At 40.8% G+C, this 26,188-nt stretch overlaps 1 protein-coding gene across 6 annotated transcripts in view; it reads right to left on the bottom strand.

The window, feature by feature from the left end:
- Frmd3 (FERM domain containing 3) overlaps positions 1 to 26,188 on the bottom strand; it is a 280,263-nt gene that overhangs the window by 101,693 nt on the left and 152,382 nt on the right. For 5 of the 6 annotated variants that reach the window (XM_070035521.1, XM_070035522.1, XM_070035523.1 and 2 more), the window contains one exon: positions 11,920 to 11,962. In XM_070035521.1, coding sequence (XP_069891622.1) covers positions 11,920 to 11,962 — 43 coding nt within the window. Of the gene's footprint in view, positions 1 to 11,919; positions 11,963 to 26,188 lie in introns of those variants that run through there. The other variant, XM_070035525.1, reaches the window with a different exon arrangement.

Here is a 26,188-nt window from a genome sequence, read left to right as displayed (position 1 = left end):
GGACCCCTCAAGAGTCATATCAGTAGGCATACAGCAACCTGGAATAGTGATCATTGCAGCATACAATTTAAAAACCTACATAACTCAATGCTGAGGTGTTATCCTCTCAAACTGCATCAAAGTACTGTACCACCTATTATAAGAATAGGTGGTAATAGGGAATAGGGAAACAGCTCTCCTGTGGCCTGTGTTTCAATTCCTCTAGCACTCACATGCCAAGCATGGAGTCTCTTAGTATATCACATAGTTCTTTTCTAGACATTTGAGCTGTCAATATACTTGTACCATACAATAGTGTGGCCACTAGGAAAGACAATGGCCAACATAAAGGTAGAAGGAAGCTCTCAGAAGCCCTGGCCCATGAGCCTTATCCTGAGCTCCCAACAGAAGAAGCTTATATCCCTTCACTTTCTCCCTACAAGCAGAGTATTGTCCTCCTTAAAATCCAGGGATCCGCCAGTCAAATGGACACTTATGTTGCTAATAACTATATTATAAGGATAAAGTTTAGAGTAGAAACCTTTAAACTTGCCAGATGTGCAGTGGGTCATGCGTGTGATTCTAGCTACTCAGGAGGCTGAGATAAGGAGAATCATAGTTTAGGGCCAGTTTAAACAACCCAACGCAAATAACAGAGAGCTGGGCATGCTAACATGCACCTGTCATCCCAACTATATGGGATATATAAATAGATGCATCAGAATCCAGGCTGACCTGGGCAAAAAGGAAAACCCTAGTCAAAAAATAACCAAAGCTTAAAGGTCTGGAGTGGAAGCTTAGATTGTTGAGCACCTAACAAGCATATGGTCCCGAGTTCCAACCATCTGCTCCCTCCATGTATGCACATGATTTAGGATTACATGACATGAAAATAAGATTATCTATGCCACTACTATTTTCCCCAGGACTTCTTTCAGTTGGGTGAAATAAAGGAAAATCATTACATAGAAACTATTCATAGGCCAAAATCGCATTAATATTCTCAGAGAGGGATCAAACATGAAGAATTATGATGAAATAGCTGAACGTGGACTAGAAAGATACACTAGGCCCAACCTACTAAACTCTCACTAGAGCAAGAGAAATGAGCTTTCAAAGCTGGAGATTCAGGCAACTTTCATGGCTTGAATAAAAGTCACAGTTGATCTTACTGAAAAGAAACACTGGGAAGAAGAAAACTGGAGTGAGCCAAAGCAACCAAATCTAAACCATAATAATGGAAACTTCATGTTCTTTGATTATGTAATAAGTTTCATTCAGGTGTGTGTTTTAAATTGTAAAAAAACAAAAACAAAACAAGAACATGACAGTTCAACTTCTTCTACTTGCTTCCTAAAAGGAGCATTACGATTCTAGCTAATAAGCATTCATCATGAATTGATTACATGCACAGTCTTTTATTTAGCCATTGGTAGAGGACTCTTTCAAACTCCACAATGAGGATGTGACTAGATGTATGAAGGGCAATGAGATAGGCTAGATCAGGAGGTCGGTCTGGAGAGTCCATTGTAGGTATTTGGAAAAGCAGAATGGGAAAGCTTTACTGTCAGAAGCATACGATCAAATTCAGTATGAAAGAAACCATCTACAAAGTGGGAGGGAGGAATGAGCCACAGAGCAGAAGCATAAAGTTCATCCAAGGAAAAAAGGCAAATCCTGAGGGTGAGGGAGACCAAACAGGGTGACTAGGCATAGGGGGCTTTACAGCTTCCCCCAAAATCTCATGGTCATCTGGAACCTCAGATTGTGACTCTTTTTAGAAATATGGTTTCTGCAAATGTAATTAATTCATTGTTACCATGAGATCATGGATGATGTCTTTATAAGAGAATGGTCAGGGAGACTTGGACACAAACACATTGTGAAATACATTGAGAAGCCATCTGAAGACTATAGAGAATGGAGTGATGCAGCCATAAGCCAAGGGAAAGCAGGAATGCAAGGAAACAAGCAGAAACTAGAAGAGGCGGAAAAGTTCTTCCTAGATCCCTCAGAAAGAGTACAACCCTACTGACACTTTAATTCCAAATATCCAGACTCCAAAACTGTGAGAAGATGAATTTCTGTTGTTTCAAGGTATCCACTGTATGACTACTTGTTATGGAATTCCTAGAAACTAAGGCACCCAGAAAGGAGAGCAAATGTGAAAAGAATAAATAGTGTTGGGAGTTAAGCATCCAAACTGGCTTCTGAATGAGTTGAGACCAGTGATTTCTTTTTCCTATTCTTATCAGCATACTTTCTTTCTCCTTCTGTCTGACAGACACATGTCTCATGGTGAAATTATTAATCAGTGAAGGAGGTATTTGTTAGGTTAGCCTCAAAGAGCATGCTAGAAAGCCCAGGAACGTGATGTGAGCATGCCATACCAAGACTGCCATCAAAGTCAGGATGGATATGTCATCTTTGTTGTGGCAATTCTTGGAAGGAACACTAGACATCAGCCTCATCATCTCACAACTTGACTCCACATGGCTAGAGGGGTTGAGTGGCACCTCATACAGAGGCTGGGGGTCCTTTCCACTCTGATTTTCCCACTCCTGCCCCTTTGGGGTGATTGGCAGCAGCACAATGTCTGACAAATAGAGCAAGAATAAGATCTCAATTTCCCTGCTGTGCTAATCAGCCCTCCTATGGGCCCCATCCAGGAATAAGCAGAAAGCTTGTATTAGTAAGCAGGACTGCCTTCATGTAAATCTTTGCTTTTATAGTACATGCTTGTTGCATAATGCTCTTTTCAAATTATAGTCATTAAAGAATATTAATTGCACATATTCATGGATTTTACAGTAATGTTTCCATGCGTGAATATATTGTATGTTGATTTTGTCTTCCCCTCAAATGATTAATGCACTTCATTTCTCCTTTCTTACTTTCTCTGTCTCAATTTTGGGTAACTCTACCTCTCCTTTTATCTACTTTATCTTTTTATTATTATCAAGTGACATGTGAATATATTGTCACTGTAAAAGAATTGAATAAAAATACAATTATTCATAATATAAACCAATGCCTTAGCTGGGCATCAATGGCTCACACCTGTAATCCTCAGGCTCTCTGAGTTGCACTCATCCTTGTTTTCAGGTCCCCTGAGTAGCAGGGTCCCAAACAATAGGCCCTCTCTAGAATGGCATCTGACTAAGGACCTCTGAGTTATGGAGAGTCACAAATGTCTTTCCTCTCTGGTGCTAACCACCACACACGAGTAGTCACTGTCACATCAAATAACCACAGACTTGTGGGAAGTGTGGGCTCATCCTGGTATAGAATGATCAGTTTGTCACGAGGGCTGCCCGGCTGATCTTGTGGTTATGGCTTTGGCTACCTTACCCCAACCCTTTCCCAGGAAGGTAGGATTGTAGCTGTAGAACTGTAGCTATTTTTTCTTCCTCATCTTTCTGAGTCCCTTTGCTTTTCAGCTGTCCTGTCACCTCCTAAGTGATTGTTTTGTGATGTTTCTCCTCTGTTTTACAATACAATCTCTCCTTTGCTGCCATAACTCTCCCCATTCACAGAGGAAGCTTCAACTTTGCCACCTAGCCACATCCACCTCCCAGTATCTTTTAATTACTGTTGCTCTTATGCGTTAATTTGAACTTAACAGAACAATGCCTCTCTCATTGTTGCATTTATGTGCTTAATGTTAAGCATTTTTGATTTGCAAATGAGGCTTAGAATCATTAAATGCCATAATGAATTTCATGAATTTGTTACTTTGTATTATACATATATATTAATTGGTGAGGAATTGATTTTATTAACAACATTATGCAGAATCACAAGAAATCTCCATTTATTGAGCTCTTTTTTTTCTGTCTACAGTGCACTAACTCTGCAGTAGGACTCCATAGTTTCATTTTTTATAGCTTTTGAACATTTCTTGTTCTACATATTTGTAAGAAATTTATGTTTTTACCTGTTATTGTAAATAAGTGCACTTTGAGAAACAATTGCTGTTATGTAAGAAAGCTATTGTTTCAGGATGTTAATCTTGTATCCAATCAGAAAAGCCATTATTGGTTGTAGGTGGAGAGTGGGAAAGGAAGGCAGATGGAGAGCTTAAGATAAACCAAGTTTAAAATGTTACCTAGATCTCTGAGAAGGAACCCAGCATCCTTTACACCCTATGCTTGGCTGAATAGACCACAGTGTAGGAATGACAAAAAAGAAATTCCAGAGTAGTTGAGGAGAAACAGTCTGTGGGGAACCCTTGGAATTCTGAAATGATAGCATAGTATATTTAAGCACAGAGAAAAGCTTATATAGGCTTTACCAGTTTCCTCAAGGCAGATGAGAGCTAACACATCAGAGACCTGGAGTGAGAACCACAAGAGGAAAGGCACACTTAAGAGACTTGCACACTAAGGTCACAGCAGGGACCATAGGCCTTAGTGGCTCCGGCCAGGCACACTGAGGATCTGGATGGGTGTGGGGAGACAAGACAACATCCAAAGAGTAAGGCACAGGAAACACAGCACAAGAGTATGCAGAGGCCACATGCAGAAACCTCACCCTCACTACCAAAAGGTACCTAAGCCTTTCCTGCCTCATGATGTGTTTGTGGAAAGGAGGAAAGCAGGAAGCACTTGATATGGGGGAAGGGAGACAAGGGGGAAGATCCCAACATGGTGTACTTTCGAATGAACATACATTTTATATTATGTATTGAATAATTTTATGGAACAGATCAAGCTCTAGACTAAAAGACCTTGAGTTACTCTGAAATGACAACATTCAACTTTTTGCTCCTAGAGAAAAATAGGTGCTGACTAACAAATTCAACTCAGTTCATAGGGCAAAGGTTACGTTTCTGTATCTCTGAATCAGAGCACAAAACATTTCAAAACGTTTTCATGCTGATGTAATCTGCACTGCCACATAGTTTCTGCAGAGCACACGATACCTCTTTCCAATGTGTACCTTCCCAGGCTGTGTTCCACAGTTATGGGGTCAAGGCTAAAAACTGTACATTTTAGGTGAGACAGATATACACCATTATGTTGCATAGCAACACTCTTTCTGGGAAAGCTAGGATTCTGAAAACTCAGTATCCACAATTGGCCACACCTGCTAATGCTTTGCATGTTTACCTAATAGACCAGGAATAACTGAAAGTTGGACTGTAAGGTTCCAACTCCCAGAAGGATAAACTAATTGCATCCATCCTATTTCTCTAGTGGAACTCAGGTATAAAACCAGGACAGAAATGTATAGCATTGATTTAAGGACTCTGAATAGTACTGGACAGTTGTGCTGAATTCATGTCTTTTCCTCCTCTGGCTAGGATAGGGATTGGTGAAAATGGGTATCAGCTCTGAGGGGAAAACTCTAAAGCTCCTAGTTATAGCTTGAGGGGCAAGAGAAGGAGTTCTGGAAGTAACAATCAATAGCAACAGCAAGGGAGCTATATAGTCCTTTCTGCCTTGAAATGTAGACATTGGAAGGATAGTGGTTCAGGGGCAGCCTGGAAAAAAATGAGACTATCACAAACAAATCAGGCATGGTGCTGCAGCTCATGCCTTTAGTCCCAGTTATGTGGGAAGCATGAGCCAAAGGATTCCAGTTTGAGAACAGCCCCAGGTAAAAGGTGCAAATTCCTATCTAAAAAATAACTAAGAGCAAAGGACTTGGAGATACGGCTCAAGTGGTACAGCATCTTAATAACAAGCACAGGGCCACCAGAGAGCATGTGTATGCATATATGTGTATGAAAGGGGAGAGAGAGAGAGAGAGAGAGAGAGAGAGAGAGAGAGAGAGAGAGAGAGAGAGAGAGAGAGAGAGAATAAAAATAAGAGAAAAAGAGGGGATATTTCTGGAAGTTTTAAAACTTAACATATATATCATATTGAATGAGTTTAGGTAATTTGTAGTTTCTGAAGAATTAGTCTGATTCATCAAAGCTGTCAAGTTTACATACCTAGATTTGATCTGTAATGATAGCCCCTCTTTATTCTTGACACCAGTAACTCATACCTTCTCTTTTTTCTTCCCTCAGTCTTGCTAGAGGTTGAAGAGTTTCTTGGTTCCCTCAAAGACTACCTTCTATTCTTATTGTTTTTCTGTACTGTGTGTTGATTAAACACAGCAACTTCAAGCATCTTAGGCTGAATTTAAAAAGCCAATCTCAATCCAGAACCAGTGGCTCATGCTTGTAATCCTTGCTACTCAGGAGGTGGCGATCTGAGGACCATGCTTCAAAGCTAGCACACCCAAGAAAGTCTGTGAAACTCTTATCTCTAATTAACTACTGAAAAACACTTGAGCACACACACATACACACACACACACACACACACACACACACACACACACACACACACACACACAAATAAACAAATAAACAAAAAACACCAACCAAGAGTGCAAGGCATGAGTTCAAATCCCAGTACTGGCACAAAAAGAAAAATAAATAACTAAAAAATGTAAAGTCAGTTTCTACGGTTACATGCAATGTGATTTCACTTCTATGGCATTCTCAGGAGGTAAAACTATATTGACAAAGAACAGACCACTAAGTGCTAGTTGTTAGAGAAACAGGATGGCTACCCAAAAGAAATCTGGGGATGAACCAACTCTTCGAATAAAAACTAAAATGCATGTTAAAATTCATTTAAAAACTATACCAATATAAAGTAATATTGTACAAATATTAATTTAAAATTAAATACAGTTTCTCTTCTAAGTTCAGAGAAAAAATAAGAGTTTGTTTTAAGAAGTATCCCAGGGGCTTGGAAAGTGGCTCAGTAGTAGAGTGCTTGCCTTCATGCCTGAGGCCCTGGGTTCGATTCCTCAGCACCACATACGCAAAAAGGAAAAAGCCGGAAGTGGCGCTGTGGCTCAAGTGGTAGAGCGCTAGCCTTGAGATGAAGAGCTGAGGGACAGCGCCCAGGCCCAGAGTTCAAGGTCCCACAACCGGACCCAAAAAAAAAAAAAGAAGTATCCCAATGTAAAATTTTATTCTGAAGTAGCTAACATCCAGTTAAATATTTCTTTTCCTTTCTAAACCTGAAGTCAATATTAAAATAATGTTCAGTTACATCTATATTCAACACGGTTTTGGAAAAGAAACAAGAATTCTCATATAAAATTATTGGGAGTAAACCCATATTGGCTTCTTGAATGGGTATCAATAAGAAAATATCAAATGAGGGCTCATTTTGATGTGTTTCTAGAAATTTGTAGTACAGATTTACTTTCACAAGATGCAGGAATGCATGTGAGCTTGTTCTTGGTAGCATAATTTATAGCAGTAAAATATAAGAAACAACTTTAATATCCATAAGCAAATAAATCATATATACAATTATTGAGCAAAAACCCACTATTAAAAATAAAGTCGGCCCTCAATTACAGGTAATAAAATACCTCAAATTAATTATTATGCAAAATACTGAGGTGAAAAACAGTATTTAGAGATTGATCTCAGTACTGTCTATAATATACTTTATTATATGTAGTGGGAAAATATATACATACATAAAAACCAATGGAACAATATGAAAAAACACTGTTAGTGATCTGATTGGATCATGACACATTTACACAGATATTGAAATATCACCATGTATTTAAGTATTTAATAAGTATTTAAAATAGAAATATCTGTTACCAATAGTTCTATTTCTGGATGGGCTTGGGTATATAAGGAGAAGAAAGAAAATCATTTTGACCTTCATTTTATATCATTCTGAGCTGTTGGAATCCATAAACATGATATGATTGTTAAAACTAGTATGAAGTATCAATGCCTTTGAACAAGGTTCCTTTATTTTTTGCAGTACTGGATTTTGAGCTCAGGGCCTCACACTTGCTAGGCAGGTACTCTGCCACGTGAGTCTTACCTCCAGCCTCTTTTTACATTGATTATTTTCAAGGTAGGATTCTGCTTTGTGCAAAATCCTGTCTGGGCTTCCTACTTATGTTTCCCTGTGTCACTGGGGGTGACAGGCACACACCGCTTCATTCAGTCATGGCTTCCCTCTTCACTGACATGTGACATCTTGCCCAGCCACTGACTGAGGTGGACCCTTAGAAACTTCTTTTTTTTTGTTTTGTTTTGTTTTGTTTTTGTTGGTTGTGGGGCTTGAACTCTGGGCTTGGGTGCCATGCTGTCCTTGCACTCTTCAGCTCAAGGCGAACACTCTACTGCTTGAGCCACAGTGCTAGTGGTTTACTGGAGATAAGAGTCTCACGGGCTTTTGTGCCTGGGCTGGCTTTGAACTGTGATCCTCAGATCTCAGCCTCCTGAGTAGCTAGGATTAGGATTACGGGCGTGAGCTACCAGTTCCCGGTTTAGAAACTTCTTTTTTCCCCACTATCTCTGCCTCCCAAGTAGTTAGGATTAGAGGCTTGAACCACTGCACCCAGCTACTTGTACAAGATTTATGAAATAAGACAGATGACTTTCAGCCAGCCCCAGAAGTACCAGAGACAGAAACAGCCTCTGAAGCTCAAAGCAGTGATGGGAATATAAAGAATATGCTTTGCATGTGAGAGGCCCTCAATTCCATCCCTCGCACTATAAAAAAAAGTATATACATAACACTCTCCAAGGAATAGGACCTAAAATCACATCCTTTTGACAAATTAATGATGAGTCATCTCAAGTTTTTCCCAGTTGACAATGTATCAGCCATAGTTCCAATGTTTTTCTAATTCATACTAAAGTTATATGTATGACAGCATACAAGCTATGTGTGTGTGTTTTTTTGTTTAGTAGAGTGGTGGGATTTGAACTCAAGGACCCCACACTTGCTAGGCAAATGCTTCACTACTGGAATCATGGCTTGAACCTTTTGTACTCTACTTACTTTTAGATGTTTTGTTTTTTTTGCCCAGACTAGCCTGGACCCTAATCTTTCTATGTGTATTTCTTGTCATAACCAAGGGAACAGGTGCATATCACCATACCCAGCTTTTCCTGTTAGAGTAGGAATCTCACAAACTTCTGCCTGGCCTGTCCTCAAAAATGATGCTCCTGAGCTCTGCTTCCCAAGTAGATAGGATTAAAGGCATAAGCCACTGGCACCTGGCCAAGAACACACAGATTCTAAGGCTGAAAGACATCAAAAAAACAAAACAAAACCAGGTTTGTGATCCTGAGAAAATTACATAATTGTCTGTTCATCAGTTCACCAGGGGATAGAAGCTGGGCAAGACTCTTGTTAGCGTCTAAAATCAGTGAGTCACCTTGCCTGGCTTAGAAACTGAATTTTACACTTTCTTACCAGGATCAGATCCCATTGGTCATCAAGCAAAATTGGCAGTGGTCCATGTCAATCATTAAACAATTTCTATAAGACATTTTGCATTTTGTTTTGGTGTCCAGATTTCCTTAATGAAGTAAGCAACACTTTAAGCAAACTATTTCTCACATGTTTTAGATTTCCCACAAATTTTCAATTTTTCCTCTGCCAATTCAAAGATGAATTTATATTTTGAAAATGTGGCAGCTAGGTGCCGGTGGCTCACGCCTGTAATCCTAGCTACTCAGGAGGCTGAGATCTGAGGATTGAGGTTCAAAGCCAGCCTGGGCAGGAATGTCCTTGAAACTCTTATCTCCAATAAACCACCAGAAAACGGAAAGTGGCGTTGTACCTCAAGTGGTAGAGCACTAGCCTTGAGCTGAAGAGCTGAGGACAGTGCCTAGGCCCAGAGTTCAAGCCCCACGACAGACAAAAAAAAAAATGTGGCAGTCAGGCATGGTGGGGCACAACTCTAACCTCAGCTTCTCCAGAGGTGGAAATAGGAGAGTCAACATCCAAGATTACCCAAACTAAAGGAAGGAAGGAAGAAAAGAAGGAGGGAGAGAGGGAGGGAGGAAGGGAGGAAGGGAGGAAGGGAGGGACGGAGGGAGGGAGAGAGGGAGGAAGGGAGGGAAGGAAGGAAGCTAACAGTAAAAATGTGTAGAGATTTTTCTAGTTCTTTCCTGAGTTCAATCTCTAGTATTTAAGACCTATGGAAAATAACATATGGCAAGAGTCAAAGAGAAAGCAATTACACTCATACATGCACACACACACGTATATATACATACATATCATACATATATGCATGCACATATATAAAATATATCAATAAATAATATATAATATAAATGCCTGAAATACCATACTGAAAGCTCTTGTTGCAATTAAAACACACTAAAAAATAAAAAAGGAAGCTAGTGCCAGTGGCTTACATCTGTAATTCTAGCTAGTCACGAGGCTGAGATCTGAGGATCTTGGTTCAAAGCCAACCTTGGCAACAGAAAAGTCCTCATGAGACTCTTATCTCCAATTAACCACTCAAAAGCTGGAAGTGGAGCTGTGGTTCAAAGTGTTCAAGGGCAGCACCCAGGCCAGCCCTGAGTTCAAGCCCCAGGACTGGGGGTGGAGGGGGGGGGCGCGGGGGAGAAGTAAACATGCTAGCATGAGAGAGTGAGCATCAGCAGGGCTAAGAGAGTGGGTGACTGATTATGAATATGGTCCGTGTAGTTCATTTGCATGTGTGAAAATAGCACAATGAAATCTATTGATACTGCTTTAAGCAGGAGAAGTGGGATGAGGGAGATAGATCAGAATACATTATTTAATTGCGTGGAAATGTCACAATGAGACCTCCTCTTGTACAATTCATGTACCCTAAAAACGGGACCAAATAAGATTATTGGAAAGTAGCTTAAACATTTTTAAACATCCAAACAGAAGTGTCAGCTTTTAGCAGTGAAGAGGGAAAAACGAAGCATCCATTCCCTTTTCTTCAAGCGTGTTAGTGGATTCTCTATTTCTGCTATAGGAATCTCTACAGAACCTCCTGGGCGCCTGCCTTGAGGGGGATGCAGGCCCGGACTCTCTTCCAGACTCGCCTACAGCCTGGCCTCCCTGCGCTTCCCACACCTGCTGCAGCACCTGTTCTCAGCAACATGCATCCTTCCTGCACTGACCAGAGTTGCTCTTGAACAGTGTGGGGTGAAGGACAAGGAAAGGCATACTCGGGTCAGTGGTTGCTGCATTTGTAATCCATGTTCAATGTCTTCTTTCTCCTACTGAGAAACCCTGCCCAGAATAATTCCATATTTGAGAAAAAAAAAGAAGCCCACGAATATGACACAGGGCATGATACATACCATTCCGATCACTAATGAGAAACTGATTATTGCCTGCATTTCAGAGCTCTGAGAAAGTGGACATAGGTAGATAAATGGATTTGGGGACGGGCAGTGAATTTCTGAGTTGCCCTTCACAAGTTCTCCATAAGTAAAAGCAAGTTGTCTCCAACCTGGCACATATGGAAAGCTCTTGGTGTAATTAATACAAGACAAAATTGATACAAGACAAAAACACCATGTCACCCAGGCCATCTACCAGTCAACACCCCCTCCCAGTGCCTTTGGTGGATGACCAAAAGATTCTAGAGAGGAATTGAGTTCAGAACACCAAAACATTAAACCAATTACCCAGAAGAAAAAAAAACACCTTTTTCTTCCATTTTTGGAGTTAACAAAGCAGAAAAGACTAATTGTGTTATCAGTAAGATTTTAGGTTCCAAACATACTTACTTGTCCCATCCCACTCAAAACTGCACCCCCACAACCCTGTCTTAGCAACCCCATCAGAAGGAACCAAACATCTGTGATTATGTTTGAGGGATTTTTAAGTATCAAATCTCAGAGGGCTGTCAAATATGAAATGTGAGGGCAAGATGGTAGGTAGGTGTAGAGGCCCAGGAGACAAGGGGATTTGTGACTGAAGGAAAAGAATTCAGAGAAAAGGGGAGAGGGTGGGGAAAGGATGTCTAGGACTCATGAGGAGAGAAGCTCTTGCTCGCCTGTCTGTCTTCCACTCGACTCTTCTTCTCTAGAGAAGCAAAAGTATTAGGAAATAGAACCTATCTGGCAATACTTTCATAGCAAAAGGAAAAGCATATATTGACACTTACATTTCATTTGCTTGAAGATGGATTTGTTAGGTTCAAGCCAGTGCTAGAGAGAAAAAAAAAAACAAAAGAGATGTGGGTCAAATTATTTAGTTAATAACGAAATGGAATTCCAAGGCACAGCCTTGGTTCCCATAGATATTCCTCAGTAGTCTACATAAACAACTCAGCAATAATAACAACCCAGACAAGGGTACAAATTATAGAGAGTTAAAAGTTTCTGAGTAATAGTTGAGTCACAGTTGCTAGGAGAGAAGCACAGAGAGGGAGTGTGCACTTCAGTGGGCTGTTCTAGTAGCTTTACTTGACTCCCAGGTGATTCTGGGGAAGCCACAGATGGCTAAGGATTTGGAGCATTTAACACTGAGTACCTCAGACAAACTCAATCCAGAATCAGCATCCAGTTGCTCTTCCAGATCCTCTAGAAATGAATATTGCACCAAGCCAGCATAAACCCCATCACACACAGAGGTGATGCCTTCTTCACAGTAAGTGGGGAGAGATCATTTTCTCAAGTGTCATATCATCAGGAAGAAAAATTAGCTCAATCTCCAAACAAAGGCCTTAGTGGCCCCAAATCATGTTACCCCAATAGGCATTTATTTGAGGTAGACACCAAACTGGTCCCTGTTGTTGGCGCTCTCTCTCTCTCTCTCTCTCTCTCTCTCTCTCTCTCTCTCTCTCTCTCTCTCTCTCTCTCTCCCTCTCTCTCCCTCCCTCCCTCTCTCTCTCTCTCTTTCTCTCCCTCTCTCTCCCTCCCTCTCTCTCTCTCTTTCTCTCCCTCTCTCCCTCCCCCCCTCCCTCCCTCCCTCCCTCCCTCTCTCTCTCTCTCTCTCTCTCTCTCTCTCTCTCTCTCTCTCTCTCTCTCTCTCTCTCTCTCTCTCTCTCTCTCTCTCTCTCTCTCTCTCTCTCCCCCCTCACTCTAGGCCATAGACAAAGGTCATTTGAACATGCTGAGAGTCCAACAGCTTTTGAAGTCACTAATCATGATGTCCCTAAGCTTCTCAGAGCATGTCAGGAGTAGAGTAATAACAGGGTAAGAGTCAGTGTCACTGGAGATGCATTAGGAGGTCTAGGAGTCTCCCTCTTGGGGCTCCTCACCTGCTTGTGTTGGAGAGAAGAGAAAAGTTGGAATGAGCTCTATGGTTCACTTGGCCTCCTTTGTGTTGCTCACTAAGCCTTCAGGTTCTGTTCATTGGATGCAAATGCATCCTGAGTCCTTACAAAGTGCCAGGTTCCCTTTAAGCCTTTTTAGGGGTGATATGTGAAACCTGGGGCTCATTCAACATGTACCCAAAGTGACCCAGCTGATAAATGTGAAACTAGCTATGCAGGAAGATTGCAGAAAATGGGTCCTCAATACCTCAGCTGTGTAGCCTGATTAACCCAATTAATCACTATTATTCCCTTTGACCAGTGCTCCCTATTTTCTCAGGAACCTCCATCACCACCAACAACAACAAAACCCAGAGGAGCTAAATAACTAGTTTTCAATCTAAGATATTAGATCCCTGCAGTCTTTAGAAACAATCATGAAGGTCAAAAACCAGTGGCTCATGCCTGTAATCCCAGTTACTCAGGAGGCTGAAATCTGAGAATCACACTCAGAAGTCAGCCTGGATAGGAAAGTCTATGAGACTCTTATCTCCAATTAACCCACAAAAAGACAGAAGTAGAGCCATGGTCCAAGTAGTAGAACTCTAGTCTTGAGCAAAAAAACTAAGGGCAGCACCAAGGTCCTGAGTTCAAGCCCCCATACAGGCATGGATGGACGCCCACATGCACACATGCACACACACACTAATAAATGAAAGTCTTCGCTGTTTTAACATTGTGAAAAGTCAAACAAGAAACTGCTTGCCATACACACATGGACTGAGACAACAAGTTTCTTTGCTTCTGGACAAAATGATATCAGCTTATTTGGGGAAATCTTATTATCTTCCTCTAATTAGAAATGACATACCTATAATTAAACACTAGACAACTCATTCATTATATCACTTACCAGTGTAACCTTGTGCAAAATGTTTAAACTGTGTCTCAAATTCCATAACTACATGTGCTCATTACCTGATTTATGTAACCGTAACCTCTCTGGATATCACCTTTAAAATATTAAAAAAAAATGGAACAAAAGTAATAGCATCCATCTTTGGGCTGCTGTGATGATTTATAAAGTTAATAAAAAGTTAATGAATCTGAGATACACAGAACCTGGCACATGAATGCTGGCTTGCTGCTGTAGTTGTCTTTACCTAAGATAATTTAATTAGCAGACAACATCTTTCAATGTATGGGCTTCCTAGAGGAGGATACTAAAATGGGTCCCTTATGATTCAATTACTTTGCTAGAAAGCAATGCATAGGGTAATTTAGAACTAAGGCATACAACAATTACAAGCAATGAGAGAGTTGGGTGCTGGTGGCTTGCACCTGTAATCCTTGGTATTTGGGAAGCTGAGGCTGAGATTTTGAGGATCATAGTTCTAAGCCAGCCAGGGCAAGAAAGTCCATGAGCTGAAAGTGGAGCGCTGACTCAAATGGTAGAGCAGTAGAGTTGAGGGGAAAAAGCAAAAGTAATGCCTCAGCCCTGAGTTCAAACCCCAGTATCAAATGACCAGAGAACAATATTTCCTGCTGTTGTTTCATCAATAATGAAATGTAAATACATTTTCTAAATTCTCCTTCATGTCCTTTGAACACCTCAGACAGTTTCTAACTTCAAGTTGTCTCTCCAACTTCTCTCTGACTCCAGGAAAGATAGGTAGGCTTCCATATCTGTTTCCATACCAGAGCTGTGAGGAGAGTTCCAAGGCTGGGTAAAGTCTAGGAGAATGAGCACCCTGATGGATTGGCTATATCTATCATGCCGCTATTGATTGGTTATGCCTGCATGGACCACATGCCTGCAGATATTTGCCATCTGTGCCCTAAATAAGTTATAACTTGTTTCCTCATTGTCCTAAGAAATATACCTTGCAGATTCTGTTCAGTTCCCATCTGGATCTTCTCTTGGTCTGTTTATCCCCACCCTGGCCTTTTGGGGTGTGTGCACTTCAGTTACCTACTTATATAGTGCAATTGCTACTTTCTTTTTCAGGATCACTATTCTTTCCCAATAGGAGAGTGATGGGTTAGAAATCTCCAGGAAATATAACCTAGCAATAATCATGTCTCAAAAAGATTACAGGAAATCATTTGTTCCAAGGACAACCAAGCTCTATTTGTTGGTATTAATTAAAACAAACAAACAAAAAACTGGGCCTTTATTCTCTAATTCACCCATGTGAACAGAGAGCCAGAGCATATTATAAGGATTTTCACTGCAATATTAGCTAAAGTTACAGAATATTAAAAATAGCATTCATGGCCATCATCAGGAACAACGAGTAAACCAATTATGGCCTGCTAGTGATCTAGATACTTGTTTAGATGAGGAAAATCTTCATGTGTCACATGGATAGATCTCTAAGGCACACTGGGGCTTTCTGTCTTGTATGTAAGTTGATCTGACTTGAGGATGGGAAGGGGAAGCACAGAAATGGTGGGACAAAGGGTGAACTAATTCAGCAGCAATACTAGATACTATGTTGAAAATGAACCACATGATAAGACAGTGCCATGTACTGAGTCCAGTTTTTTCTATGCCTTCAAAGAAATGGTACATATCGTTTGTACATTTTAATTTTGAATTGTTAGGAGGTACAGTGAGGAAGGGAAAATTGTGTGTGAAGGGGTGGTTTGTAGCTGAAAAGACTGATTTTTAAGTTGGTAGCTGCTGAGACTAAAAATCCGAAAGAGCTGGGTGTGGGTGGTTCACGTCTATAATCTACTCAGAAGGATTACATTTCTGAAGCCAGCCTGGACAGCAAAGTCTATGAGACTCTAATCTCCAACTAACTACCTCAAACACCAAAAATGGAGCCATGGCTGGAGTGCTAGCCTTGAGCAAAAGTGCTCAGAGACAGCATGTAGGCCCTGAGTTCAAGCCCTATTATTAAAGAAAAAAATTAATGCTTCCGAAAGTAAACAATGCAACATTTAATATCTTCAAATGTTTGACTTCTGTTAAATTGATGAAGCTATGATTGCAGAATAAATTACACACCTCTCAAAACCAATGGTTCCCTAAAGTGAAAAACTGCACAGCCCAGAGAAATGTGGTAAATAATCCAATAATAGTCCAATAATAATCTCTCAAGCAGGAGATGTTTCCCCTTGATAGTAACCAGTCCACCTGGTTACTGTTCCACCTGACCAATTCCCATCGTGGGCCTAAAAAGAAGACCTAATTCTCAAATCCACCTATAATGCAACCCAGCCTTGCATTGTGTGGACAACTTTTGCCACTGATGGACCAGGCTGTCTGGCTTCTGATGGGAAAGACAGAGCTCCAGCTGGGTGAAGGCAGCCTTGATGATGCTCTGTCTGTAAGGTTATAGCACGGTCCTTGTCATTTACCTCCCAGTAACACTGGATTCTATCACTTCAATAACAACCACAATAAATCTGTAGCGTAGGAATGTTCAAAATTTGTTGTTCATTGGAAGTCATTTACTCCTTTTAGCCCATTGCTTTACGTATTGTTTTCACTCTTTTAGTCATAAGTGATTTTATATGCAAGCATCTCAAATGAGGAAGACAGAAATGACAGGCAGAGAAGAAAACACTAATGTCCATTCAACCATTCAGCTGTCAGCACCTTCCTTTCTACCAGGAGTGCAGAAGTATGTGTGTGTGTGTGTGTGTGAGAGAGAGAGAGAGAGAGACAGAGACAGAGACAGAGACAGAGACAGAGAGACAGACACAGAGACAGAGAGACAGAGAGAGACAGAGACAGAGACAGAGAGAGACAGAGACAGAGACAGAGAGACAGACAGACAGACGGAGAAACAGAGAGACAGAGACAGAGGTAGAGACAGAGACAGAGAGACAGATCTAGAGACAGCCCAGGTAGAAAAGATTTATTTGATTCTATCTCCAAAACAAACAGTAAAAAACAGATATGTTGGCATGGCTCAACTAACAGAGCACCAGCCAAGAAAGCAAGTCAAGTAAGCAAATCAAGAATAAGACCCTGAGTTCAAACCCTAGTACTGGCAAAAAAAAAAAAAAAAAAAAAAAAAGTGGAGTTAATAGTTGTTTCTCTGTGGTCCATAAGCTTTCTGTTGCATTACTCAAGTCTGCTTTTGGACCATGAAAGCAAACAAACGCATAAAAGGACAGGAAAAACTATGTTCCAATAAAACTTTATTTACAAAAGCTTATAGAAAGACATTCTGATCCTGGCATACTACTCTCTGTCCTACATCCAAAAAAATCTTTATTGTAACTACTTGGAAAATGTAATATGCTATAAAAATAAGTATCTCTGACTATTTAAAGTGATAGGATAGTAAATATCAATCAAGAGGGAAGTTGTAGGATTCCTTCAGGCCAGTAGAATTTATTACTGTGTAATATTTATTGTCATGCCGTCTCAATTTAATGCAATTATCAACAAACTGCTCTCGGGTCAAATGTTACCTAATTGTCAGATCCATGTACCTATTCCTACTCGTTAAAGTATGGCATATATGATCAGTTACATACATTGGTAATATGGATGAGCTGACTTAGACTTGTGCAACCAATTTACAGGATAAACAATTGAGCATAGAAAGGTAACAGAATCTGCTCAAACCCATTTAACCTGAAAGTTGTAGGGATAGGATTTGACCCAGTCATCCTGATTCTGGGTGCTAACGCTCTTAGCTATCCCACTCTGGTCCTCATTCTGCTTGGAACTGCAGAACTGTTCCCTTTTACTAAGCCTATGACCACACTTGCTTCCAGAATGTATCTTTCTCTATACTCTCTTTCTGTTCTGTCAATTCCTTGGCTGTTTTCATCTTCTGGGCCACTCTTGAAAATAGAAGTATTCCTTAACTCTCAGATTCTCTTCTCACAACTACAATTTCTCTCTGTCTGTGTCTCTGTCACCTCTATAATCAGTTCTCACAGGCTTCCTAAACTCAACACGTTTAAAATTTGTCAGCTCTCTTGAAAATCTACAATTTCCTGTATATTTTATTTTGTAACTGGTTCATTTAAATGTGAGCCCTAAATAACCACATCAGAAGTTTGAGATGCACCTGAGCCATCTTCTGGCCACCCACAGCCAACCACCAAGCATACAAGTGAAGATGTGTTGTTCCCTCTTCACTGGACTCGCCAGCAGTTGAATACCACTGAGTAACCCTGTCAATGCCAAGAGAAGCAGAAGAACCACTCAGCTGTGCCCTGAACCAAGTCCTGAACCACAAAATCCTGTGATATAATAAAATGTTGGGTGTTCTAAGCCACTAAATGATGAGGAGGCTGATTGAATAGCAAGATGATTAGAACACTACCTCCTTATTTCCCTCTATACATATGAAGCACAAGTACAAGTAAACTTTGAAAGAATTCTGCTAAAGCCTGAATCTGAAAGAAACAAAAGCTTAAACAAAGGTCTAGAGATGTAGCTCAATGGGAGAGTTTATGTATCACAGACAAATCCCCAGGTTTGATCCCTAGCGCCACTGGTTCTTTTCTGACCTATATTGTTTGTAAGACTCCAAGTTATACATCACAGATACAGCCTAAACTTGCAGACCAACTAGAATCTAATCATGCTGGAGGCTGCTAAAAGCCTCCAGCAAATGTTTCTCTCTCTTCCTTAAGCTTTAACTAACCAATTCCTGCTTCTGTCCCTACCACCCATAAAGAAAAATCTCCCTTCCTTAGATAGTCCTGTTTTCTCAAACAGGGATAAAATGGCCTTTTCCTGGCCCCACTTATCCCTATGACTGACTTCTGGTCCAAACAATACAACACATTTGCCTCTCCTTTATTTTAATGATGACATCCTAGTTTGCTATGTGGTTTTCCAGATCATAACCTTCCATCATGTTCTCCATCCCAGAAGAACATCAGATCTAGACAGAGCCAATTATGACTATCATTTTAAATTCCTAGTTCTACTTTCTACAAAAGAATTCTGACAACCTCCTCCAAATCTAGTAATGTGGATACTGCAGACCAAAAGTGAACCACTAGATAATATATTTAATTTTAAAGATGTTGTGATAGTGCTCTTTCTTAGAACTCAGGTGACAGAGTCATCTCTATAATCATCCAAGAACTCCTGAATTTTCTCTGTGTGTGTGTGCTGGTCCTGGGGTTGAATTCAGGGGTTGGAAGCTGTCCCTGAGCTCCATTTGCTCAAGGCTAGTGCTCTATCAGTTGAGCCACAACTCCGCTTCCAGCTTTACTGAGGCTAATTGGAGGTAAGTGTCTCAGGGCCTTTCTGACGAGGCTTGTTTCAAACCTCGATCCTCAGATCTCAGCCTCCTGAGTAGCTAGGATTACAGGTGTGAGCCACCAGTGCCCAGCAACTCCTGACTTTTAGTCTCTCTTGATCTTTAAAAACAAAAGAAAACAATAAGCACACAAATTCATGAATAAGGACACCAATTCATAAGCAAGGACGTGAGGTAGCATATTAATACAACCCCGTTCTCCAGCACAAGGCTGCCCTAAATCTTAGGTACTACTCCTGTTCCTAGTGATGAGCATCTGGGAAGCAATTATCTGAGGCTCAGGAAGCAGCCTTTCAATGGCAAGAGCAGCTGGCGAGACATCATGCTGGCTGGCTTCCTGGCATCCTCCCTGTAGCAAAACCTCAAATCATTGGGCTGCTTTTTATTCTATTCTATGTCCTCCCCTAAGGTGCCAGAAAGAAAGAAAGAAAGGAAAGAAAGAAAGAAAGAAAGAAAGAAAGAAAGAAAGAAAGAAAGAAAGAAAGAAAGAAAGAAAGAAAGAAAGAAAGAAAGAAAGAAAGAAAGAGAAAGAAAGGAAGAAAGACAGAAAGAAAGAGAGAAAGACAGAAAGAAAGAGAGAAAGAGAGGGGGAGGGGGAGGGAGGGAGGGAGGGGAAGGGAAGGAGGGAAAGAAGGAAGGAAGGAGGGAGGGAAGGAAGGAAGGAAGGAAGGAAGGAAGGAAGGAAGGAAGGAAGGAAGGAAGGAAGGAAGGAAGGAAGGAAGGGAAAATGGCTGTAACATAGACAAGGTCTTTTCCCATTAATAAAAACTCACTAAAAGGCTCACTAGCTCTTTCTGGCTACCTACATAAAAATTTTAGAGTGATAATCATATTAGGGGAAGGAATCGGGTTTCACAATGCCCTCATATTCATTGTTTTGTGGCTCTATCCTTCTGTCAGAATCCATGTTAAGCCAGTGTGGTAACACCTATCTGTAATCTCAACTATTTGGGGGGGCAGGAAGATCATGAGTTTGAGATCATGACAAACAGTCTGAGAGGTGTGGCTCAAACAGACTTGTCTAACATGCTCAAGGTCTTGAGTTCAATCTCTAGTACTTCAAAGGGGAATTTATTTTATTTCTTAATTTTGTATTTTTATTGTTAATAGTTTACTGGTGATATACAGAGGGGTTATAGTTACGTAAGTCAGGTACTGAGTACATTTCTTTTTTAACAGTATTACTTCTTCCCTTATTTTCTCCCAGCTTTTTCCTTCTTGACCCATTCTCCACAAGTTGTATAGTTCATTTTCAACATCATGTCTAGTGAGTGTCACAAGCCCAGAGTTCAAGCCCCATGACCGACAATAAACAAACAAATAAATAAATAAAAAGAAAGCACCAGTGGCTTCCTTAGCTGTGTTTGGGGAAATGGAAGTGAAAGCACAATTTATTACATGTGTATCTCAAAGCACAGCAATAGAAACTAGTCAGGAAACCCAACTAATTATTTCAAAACGTCATCTTTCCAACAAGTTACTTGAATACCTAAGCAAATGATGAAAAGACCATGTTAGATTTAAGAGACAAAAAGAAAACTGGGACTTAAGCCAAATGGGACCTCGCCTGGAATTCTTCTTTTTTTAAAAAATAAGTTTTTTATTGTGAAAATACTGTACAGAGGGGTTACAATCACATGAGCAAGGTAATGAGTACATTTCTCATCAAGCATTGCCTCCTCCTTTGTTTTTCCCCTACCATCCTTTCCCTCCCATCTCCACAATTACATTTCTCCTTCCCCCGCCTAAATGGTAAAGTTTGTTTTTCGACATAGCATCTTGTACATCTCATTGTTGCAATGGGTCAATCTGTATCCCTATTAAACAATTTGTTTTTCCCTTCCACTCCCCAAATTATACCAACATCAAATACAGTGAAAACAGGGGTTATACCATGGGGGAGGGACATACAAAGCAACAAAAAACTCACGTGGTACATTATAAATACATTAGAAACAATAGCAAGAAAAAACCACTTGTGTCCTTATCTTGGGGTTCATTTTGCTTAACATCATCTTATCTGACCTTTCCTGCTTGTCTCAGATATATACTAGTCATTGCAAATAAGGGAAACCATGGGACCTATGTTTCTTTGCGCCTGGCTTACTTCACTTAATATAATTTTTTCCAAGTCTTTCCATTTCCTAACAAATGGGGCAAAGTCATTCTTTCTGATGGAGGCATAGAATTCCTCCTGGAATTCTTTTTTCCAAGACTTCCAGATGTATTGCCCTAGCTGTCTCTATTAATAAAACAAGAATTCCACTCATCTTTTCCCAACTCTTAGACAGCTAAGATGTATGAATTCCTCAGAAGATGAATATGGCAGAAACTCGGGGATGATACTGATGGGTACTCAACCTATACCTTTCTACATCCGCTACAATAATAATGGAAAATCTGGACCTCTGCCATCACAATAGAAAAGACAGTCATCATTGATTGATTTTATCCTCACCACTTCCAGAGCATATGGGGATGAGACATCTTGTGAAACATATGCTGTTTCAAATGTAATAATGCTAAATATTTAATATTCCACAATGGGTTACCGTCAATTGATTTAGAGTGAGTTGCATCAATCCCACAGCAGCGGTAATTTCCACTTCAGCTTCTCTGGCTTGGCTGGCTTTTCTTGACTTTCTAGCTTTCTATCCTCTAGTTAGTTCATCTATTCTATTTGCCATTGAGAAAAGTATGGGAACCTGTTGAGAAACAATGGTGGCCAACTAGTCTTTGCCAAAGCTCCCATACCATCATGCCTCTGTGCCTCTGAACCCATTTCTGCAATTATTAAAGGCTCTCCTGCACCCTCTGACCAAAGAGCATAACAGTGGCCCATTTACCTTTAAAAGACATTGTAAATATTTTTAGGTTGGGGGAGGGGTGCTAAACATAAAGCCATTTTCTCAACTGGCCCTAGTCAATGCATAATAATTCCATGAATATCAATAGCAAGCCAGTGGCTCATGCTTGTAATTCTAGCTACTCAAGAGACTGAGATCTGAGGTTCATGATTCAACATGAGCTAGGGCAGGCAAATCCTCAAGACTTTTAATCTCCAATTAACCAGCAAAAAGTCAAAAGTAGAGGTATGGCTCAAGTGGTAGAGGACCAGCCTTGAGCAAAAGGTAAAGAAGAGAGCCAGTCCCCTGAGTTCAAGCCCCAGTACACACACACACTCGTGCGCATACACACACACACACACCAGCAATTAGCACTAATAACATACCCTATAATTTTTACCATGTGTTAAGCATTTATGATACTTATCTCTAATGATCATATTAGTCCAGCAGGACTGAGACTCAAAGAGGTTAAATGACTTGGTCAAGATCATAGAGCTGGAAGTGTTGCTCTGGCTCAAGTGGTAGAGAGCTTGTCTTGAGCTGAAGAGCTCAGGGACAGTGCCCAGGCCCAGAGTTCAAGCTCCATGACAAAAAAAAAAAAAAAGAAAGAAAGAAAAAGATCATAGAGCTTATAACAAGATAGGATCTCTAAATATCTAAATCACATCTTTCTTAATCCAAAGTCTATTTGTAGTTTTAAGCCATGGGGAGGTATCTCAGTTGTGTTTTGCTTGCTTAACATGTACAAAGTACTAGATTCCATCCTCAGCACTAAAAAAGAAGCAATGTAGGCATATACCTATAATCCTAGCACTTGAGAGGCTGAGGCAGGAGGATCAGATCAAGGGTTCAAGGTCAACCTATGCCATTTTGTTTAGAAACTACTTTAGCCACTCATACAGATGCTACCTCTACGTTATATTCCCCAAAGCAAATGACGGTAACAGCCCTACCACACAAAGGAAAAAAATCAGAACTCTTCAGGCACTGCTCTAAACAATTCAGTAGCTACAACAGATAGGACAGTTCTACTTGGGTTTTGGCTCCATTTTTCCCCTCAAATTTAAAAATCAGATGTGAATATTAAAAATTAAGATAAGGGTGCTGGTGGCTCATACCTATAATCCGAGCTACTCAGGAGGCTGAGATCTGAGGATTGTGGTCTAAAGCCAGCCTGGGCAGGAAAGTCCATGAGACGCTTAGCTCCAATAAGCCACCCAGAAGAAGTTGGAAATTGTGCTGTGGCTCAAGTGGTAGAGCACTAGCGTTGAGCAAAAGAAGCTCAGGGACATTGCCCAGGCCCTGAGTTCAAGCCCCAGGACTGGAAAAAAATTTTAACTTAAGCCAAGTAAAATATAAAGAACAATGAAAAATATCAACCTAAGCACTTTAATATTAAAAAGGACTTTTAGATTTATAAAGTAGCTGCAAATATAGCCAAGTATAGTTTTCACCCATCTGGCCCTTATGTTCACACCTTCTTATAACTGCTGTACAATTAAGACAGTAAGAAACAGGAATTAGCATAAGAGTTTTAAACTAAAGATATAATCTGGAGTTTGCCCTGTTTCCTCATTACTGTGCTATTCTCTGTTCCTCAATCCAGTCCAAGATCTCACATTGCTTTTACTTGATATGGCTCCAATCTTGCCTTTCTTGACTTCTGAAGAATTAGGTTAAGTTGGGTGCTCATACATGTAATCCTAGCTACTCAGGAGGCTGAGATCTAGGGTTGTGGTTCAAAACCAGCCCAAGCAGAAAATTCCATCAGACTCTATCTCAAATTAACCACTAAAAACCAGAAGTGAAGTTGTGGCTCAAGTGATAGAGTACCAGCCTTGATCAAAAAGACAAGCAAGAGTGTGAAGTCCTGAATTCAAGCTCTAGTACTGTCACACACTCACAAGTGTGCAAGCACGCATGCGCGCGCGCGCGCACGCACACACACACACACACACACACATTCCTGTCCCAGATCCAAAAATTCTGAATTAGGATGTCTGGAAGGGAGCATTTTGAGAAAACTCCCAAGACATTTTCATTGCAGGACCAAATCTAGGAACCGCTGTAGTGAATGCTACACTGGTCCTCTCCCTACCCTCAATCAGCCCTCTAGATAGTAGGTCACCACAACCTTGCACTTTTCTCACTCAGGTAACTAACATTCTATTGAAAACCACACCTCCTTCCTCTGAGTCCCCCTGGGTCTGCAGGAACTCCAGGAGCTTAGTAAGATCCTCCATATTCCAGGAAAAAAATTCTATTCTTTAAACATCCTCTTCCTCTACAAAAATACATCCAGCAGCCTTTATTCATGGTATTGGGTTTGTAAATACTAAGAGCCAGGTGGCCTCATAGGGAAGAAGGTCTTTTTCCTTACCAAGAAGAAAGCCAGGGACACTGGAAAAGAGGCTATCAAGTTGAAGGGAGCAGAAAGGCCTTATCCCTCACCACTGGTTACCCCCATGGGGTCCTTTCACATACATTCTGCTTGTAATAAGTAGAGACCCATTAGCCCTCCTGGCCCCCAAATGGATGACATAGCAGAGCTGCAGAAACGATCAGGACAAATAATCCAGAGCCTTTAAATGGGAAGGATATACAACACTCCAAGTCCAGTACATGCCATGTCTGTGCACACTAACAACTAAAAAGGTGACTCTCCTAATGACTCTTACCCACCCACAGGTGCCAAAACAAATGGGTATGTCTAAGAGTGAAAACACAACCAGAGCTGCCAAATTTAGTGGTACTTAAGGAGAGTCTTCTGTGAACATTTTGTTGTTGTTGTTTTTTGTTTCTTTGGGTGATTATAGGACTCAGGGCCTTGTAGTTTGCTGACCCACATCCCCAGTCCTGTTTTTTCACTGATTATTTCAGCCTGTGCCTGAGCCTTGACCCCCCTACTTTCAGATTCCTGTCATCACTGGAATAATCACAAATATGAACCCCAGTGTCCAGTTTCCTTCTGTGGTGACGAGTCAGACCTTTCTGCCCAGATTATCCTTCTCCTGGGATCCTTCCAATCTCAGCTTCCCACATAGTTTGAGAACACAGGTGTGTATCCTTGTACCCAGCAATGGGTGGAAAAGGAGTCTTGCAAACTTCTCTACCTGGGTTGGCCTTGAACTGAGATCCTCCCATTCTGAGCCTCCCAAGTAGCTAAGATCACAGGTATGAGCCTTTATTCATTGTTTAAAAGTTGTTTTGTTTTGCTTAATGAGATGAAGTCCACATAAAATTATCCATTTACAAATATACATTTCAGATGGGAGGGAAAAACTGGGAGAGAGCAAGGGAATGGTTGACACTGTCCAAAAAGCAATGTTGTTTTTACCTGAGTTGTGTAAACTGTAACCCCTCTGTACATAACCTTTATAATAATAATTTTAAAAATTAAATGCACATTTCAATGGCATTAAAAACATTCACAGTGTTTAGCAAGCACCATCTATATCAAAGTCCAGACATTTTCATCACAAAAGAAAGCCCATCAGCTATATGGCTCATACCTGTAATCCTAACTGCTCAGGAGGTTGAGCTCTGAGGTTCCTGGCTTGAAGCTAGCCTGGGCAGGAAAGTTTGTGAGACTCTTATCTCCAATGAACAGCCCCCAAAGTAGAAGTAGAGTGATGGCTCAAGTGGTAGAGCACTAGCCTTGGGCACAAAAGCTGAGAAATATTACCCAAGGCCCTGAGTTCAAGCTCCTGGACAGGTATGCATATACACACAGCAACAAAGAAAGCCCGTCTCCTTTAAGCAGTTAATTTTAAGGAGTGCCAAGAGCCTTCCACAGAGTGTCAGGGGTTTTCCTCCATGACTAGATTTTATGTAGCCCCCACTGAAGAATTTTGCACAGCCTCATTTCAAAGAATACAGGACCATCTCTGCTCTCCAGATGGAAGTAGCCTCCTGGAAACACCTGACTTTTCCTTCTTGTTCCCCTCAGTTTGGTGGACAGGGCCTAAGTTTGTCCCCATTGCTTGGTTTCCCGTGACCCATTAAATCAAAGGCATCATGAGGACTCTGAGAATAACCTCCAGAATGCCCTACAAACTTAGTACCTCCTCTGAAATG

The sequence above is a fragment of the Dipodomys merriami genome, unplaced genomic scaffold, assembly GCF_024711535.1.
Source record: "Dipodomys merriami isolate MVZ:Mamm:240054 unplaced genomic scaffold, mDipMer1.0.p SCAF_26, whole genome shotgun sequence".
NCBI lineage: Eukaryota > Metazoa > Chordata > Mammalia > Rodentia > Heteromyidae > Dipodomys > Dipodomys merriami.
This window is presented reverse-complemented; position numbering and strand designations above follow the sequence as displayed.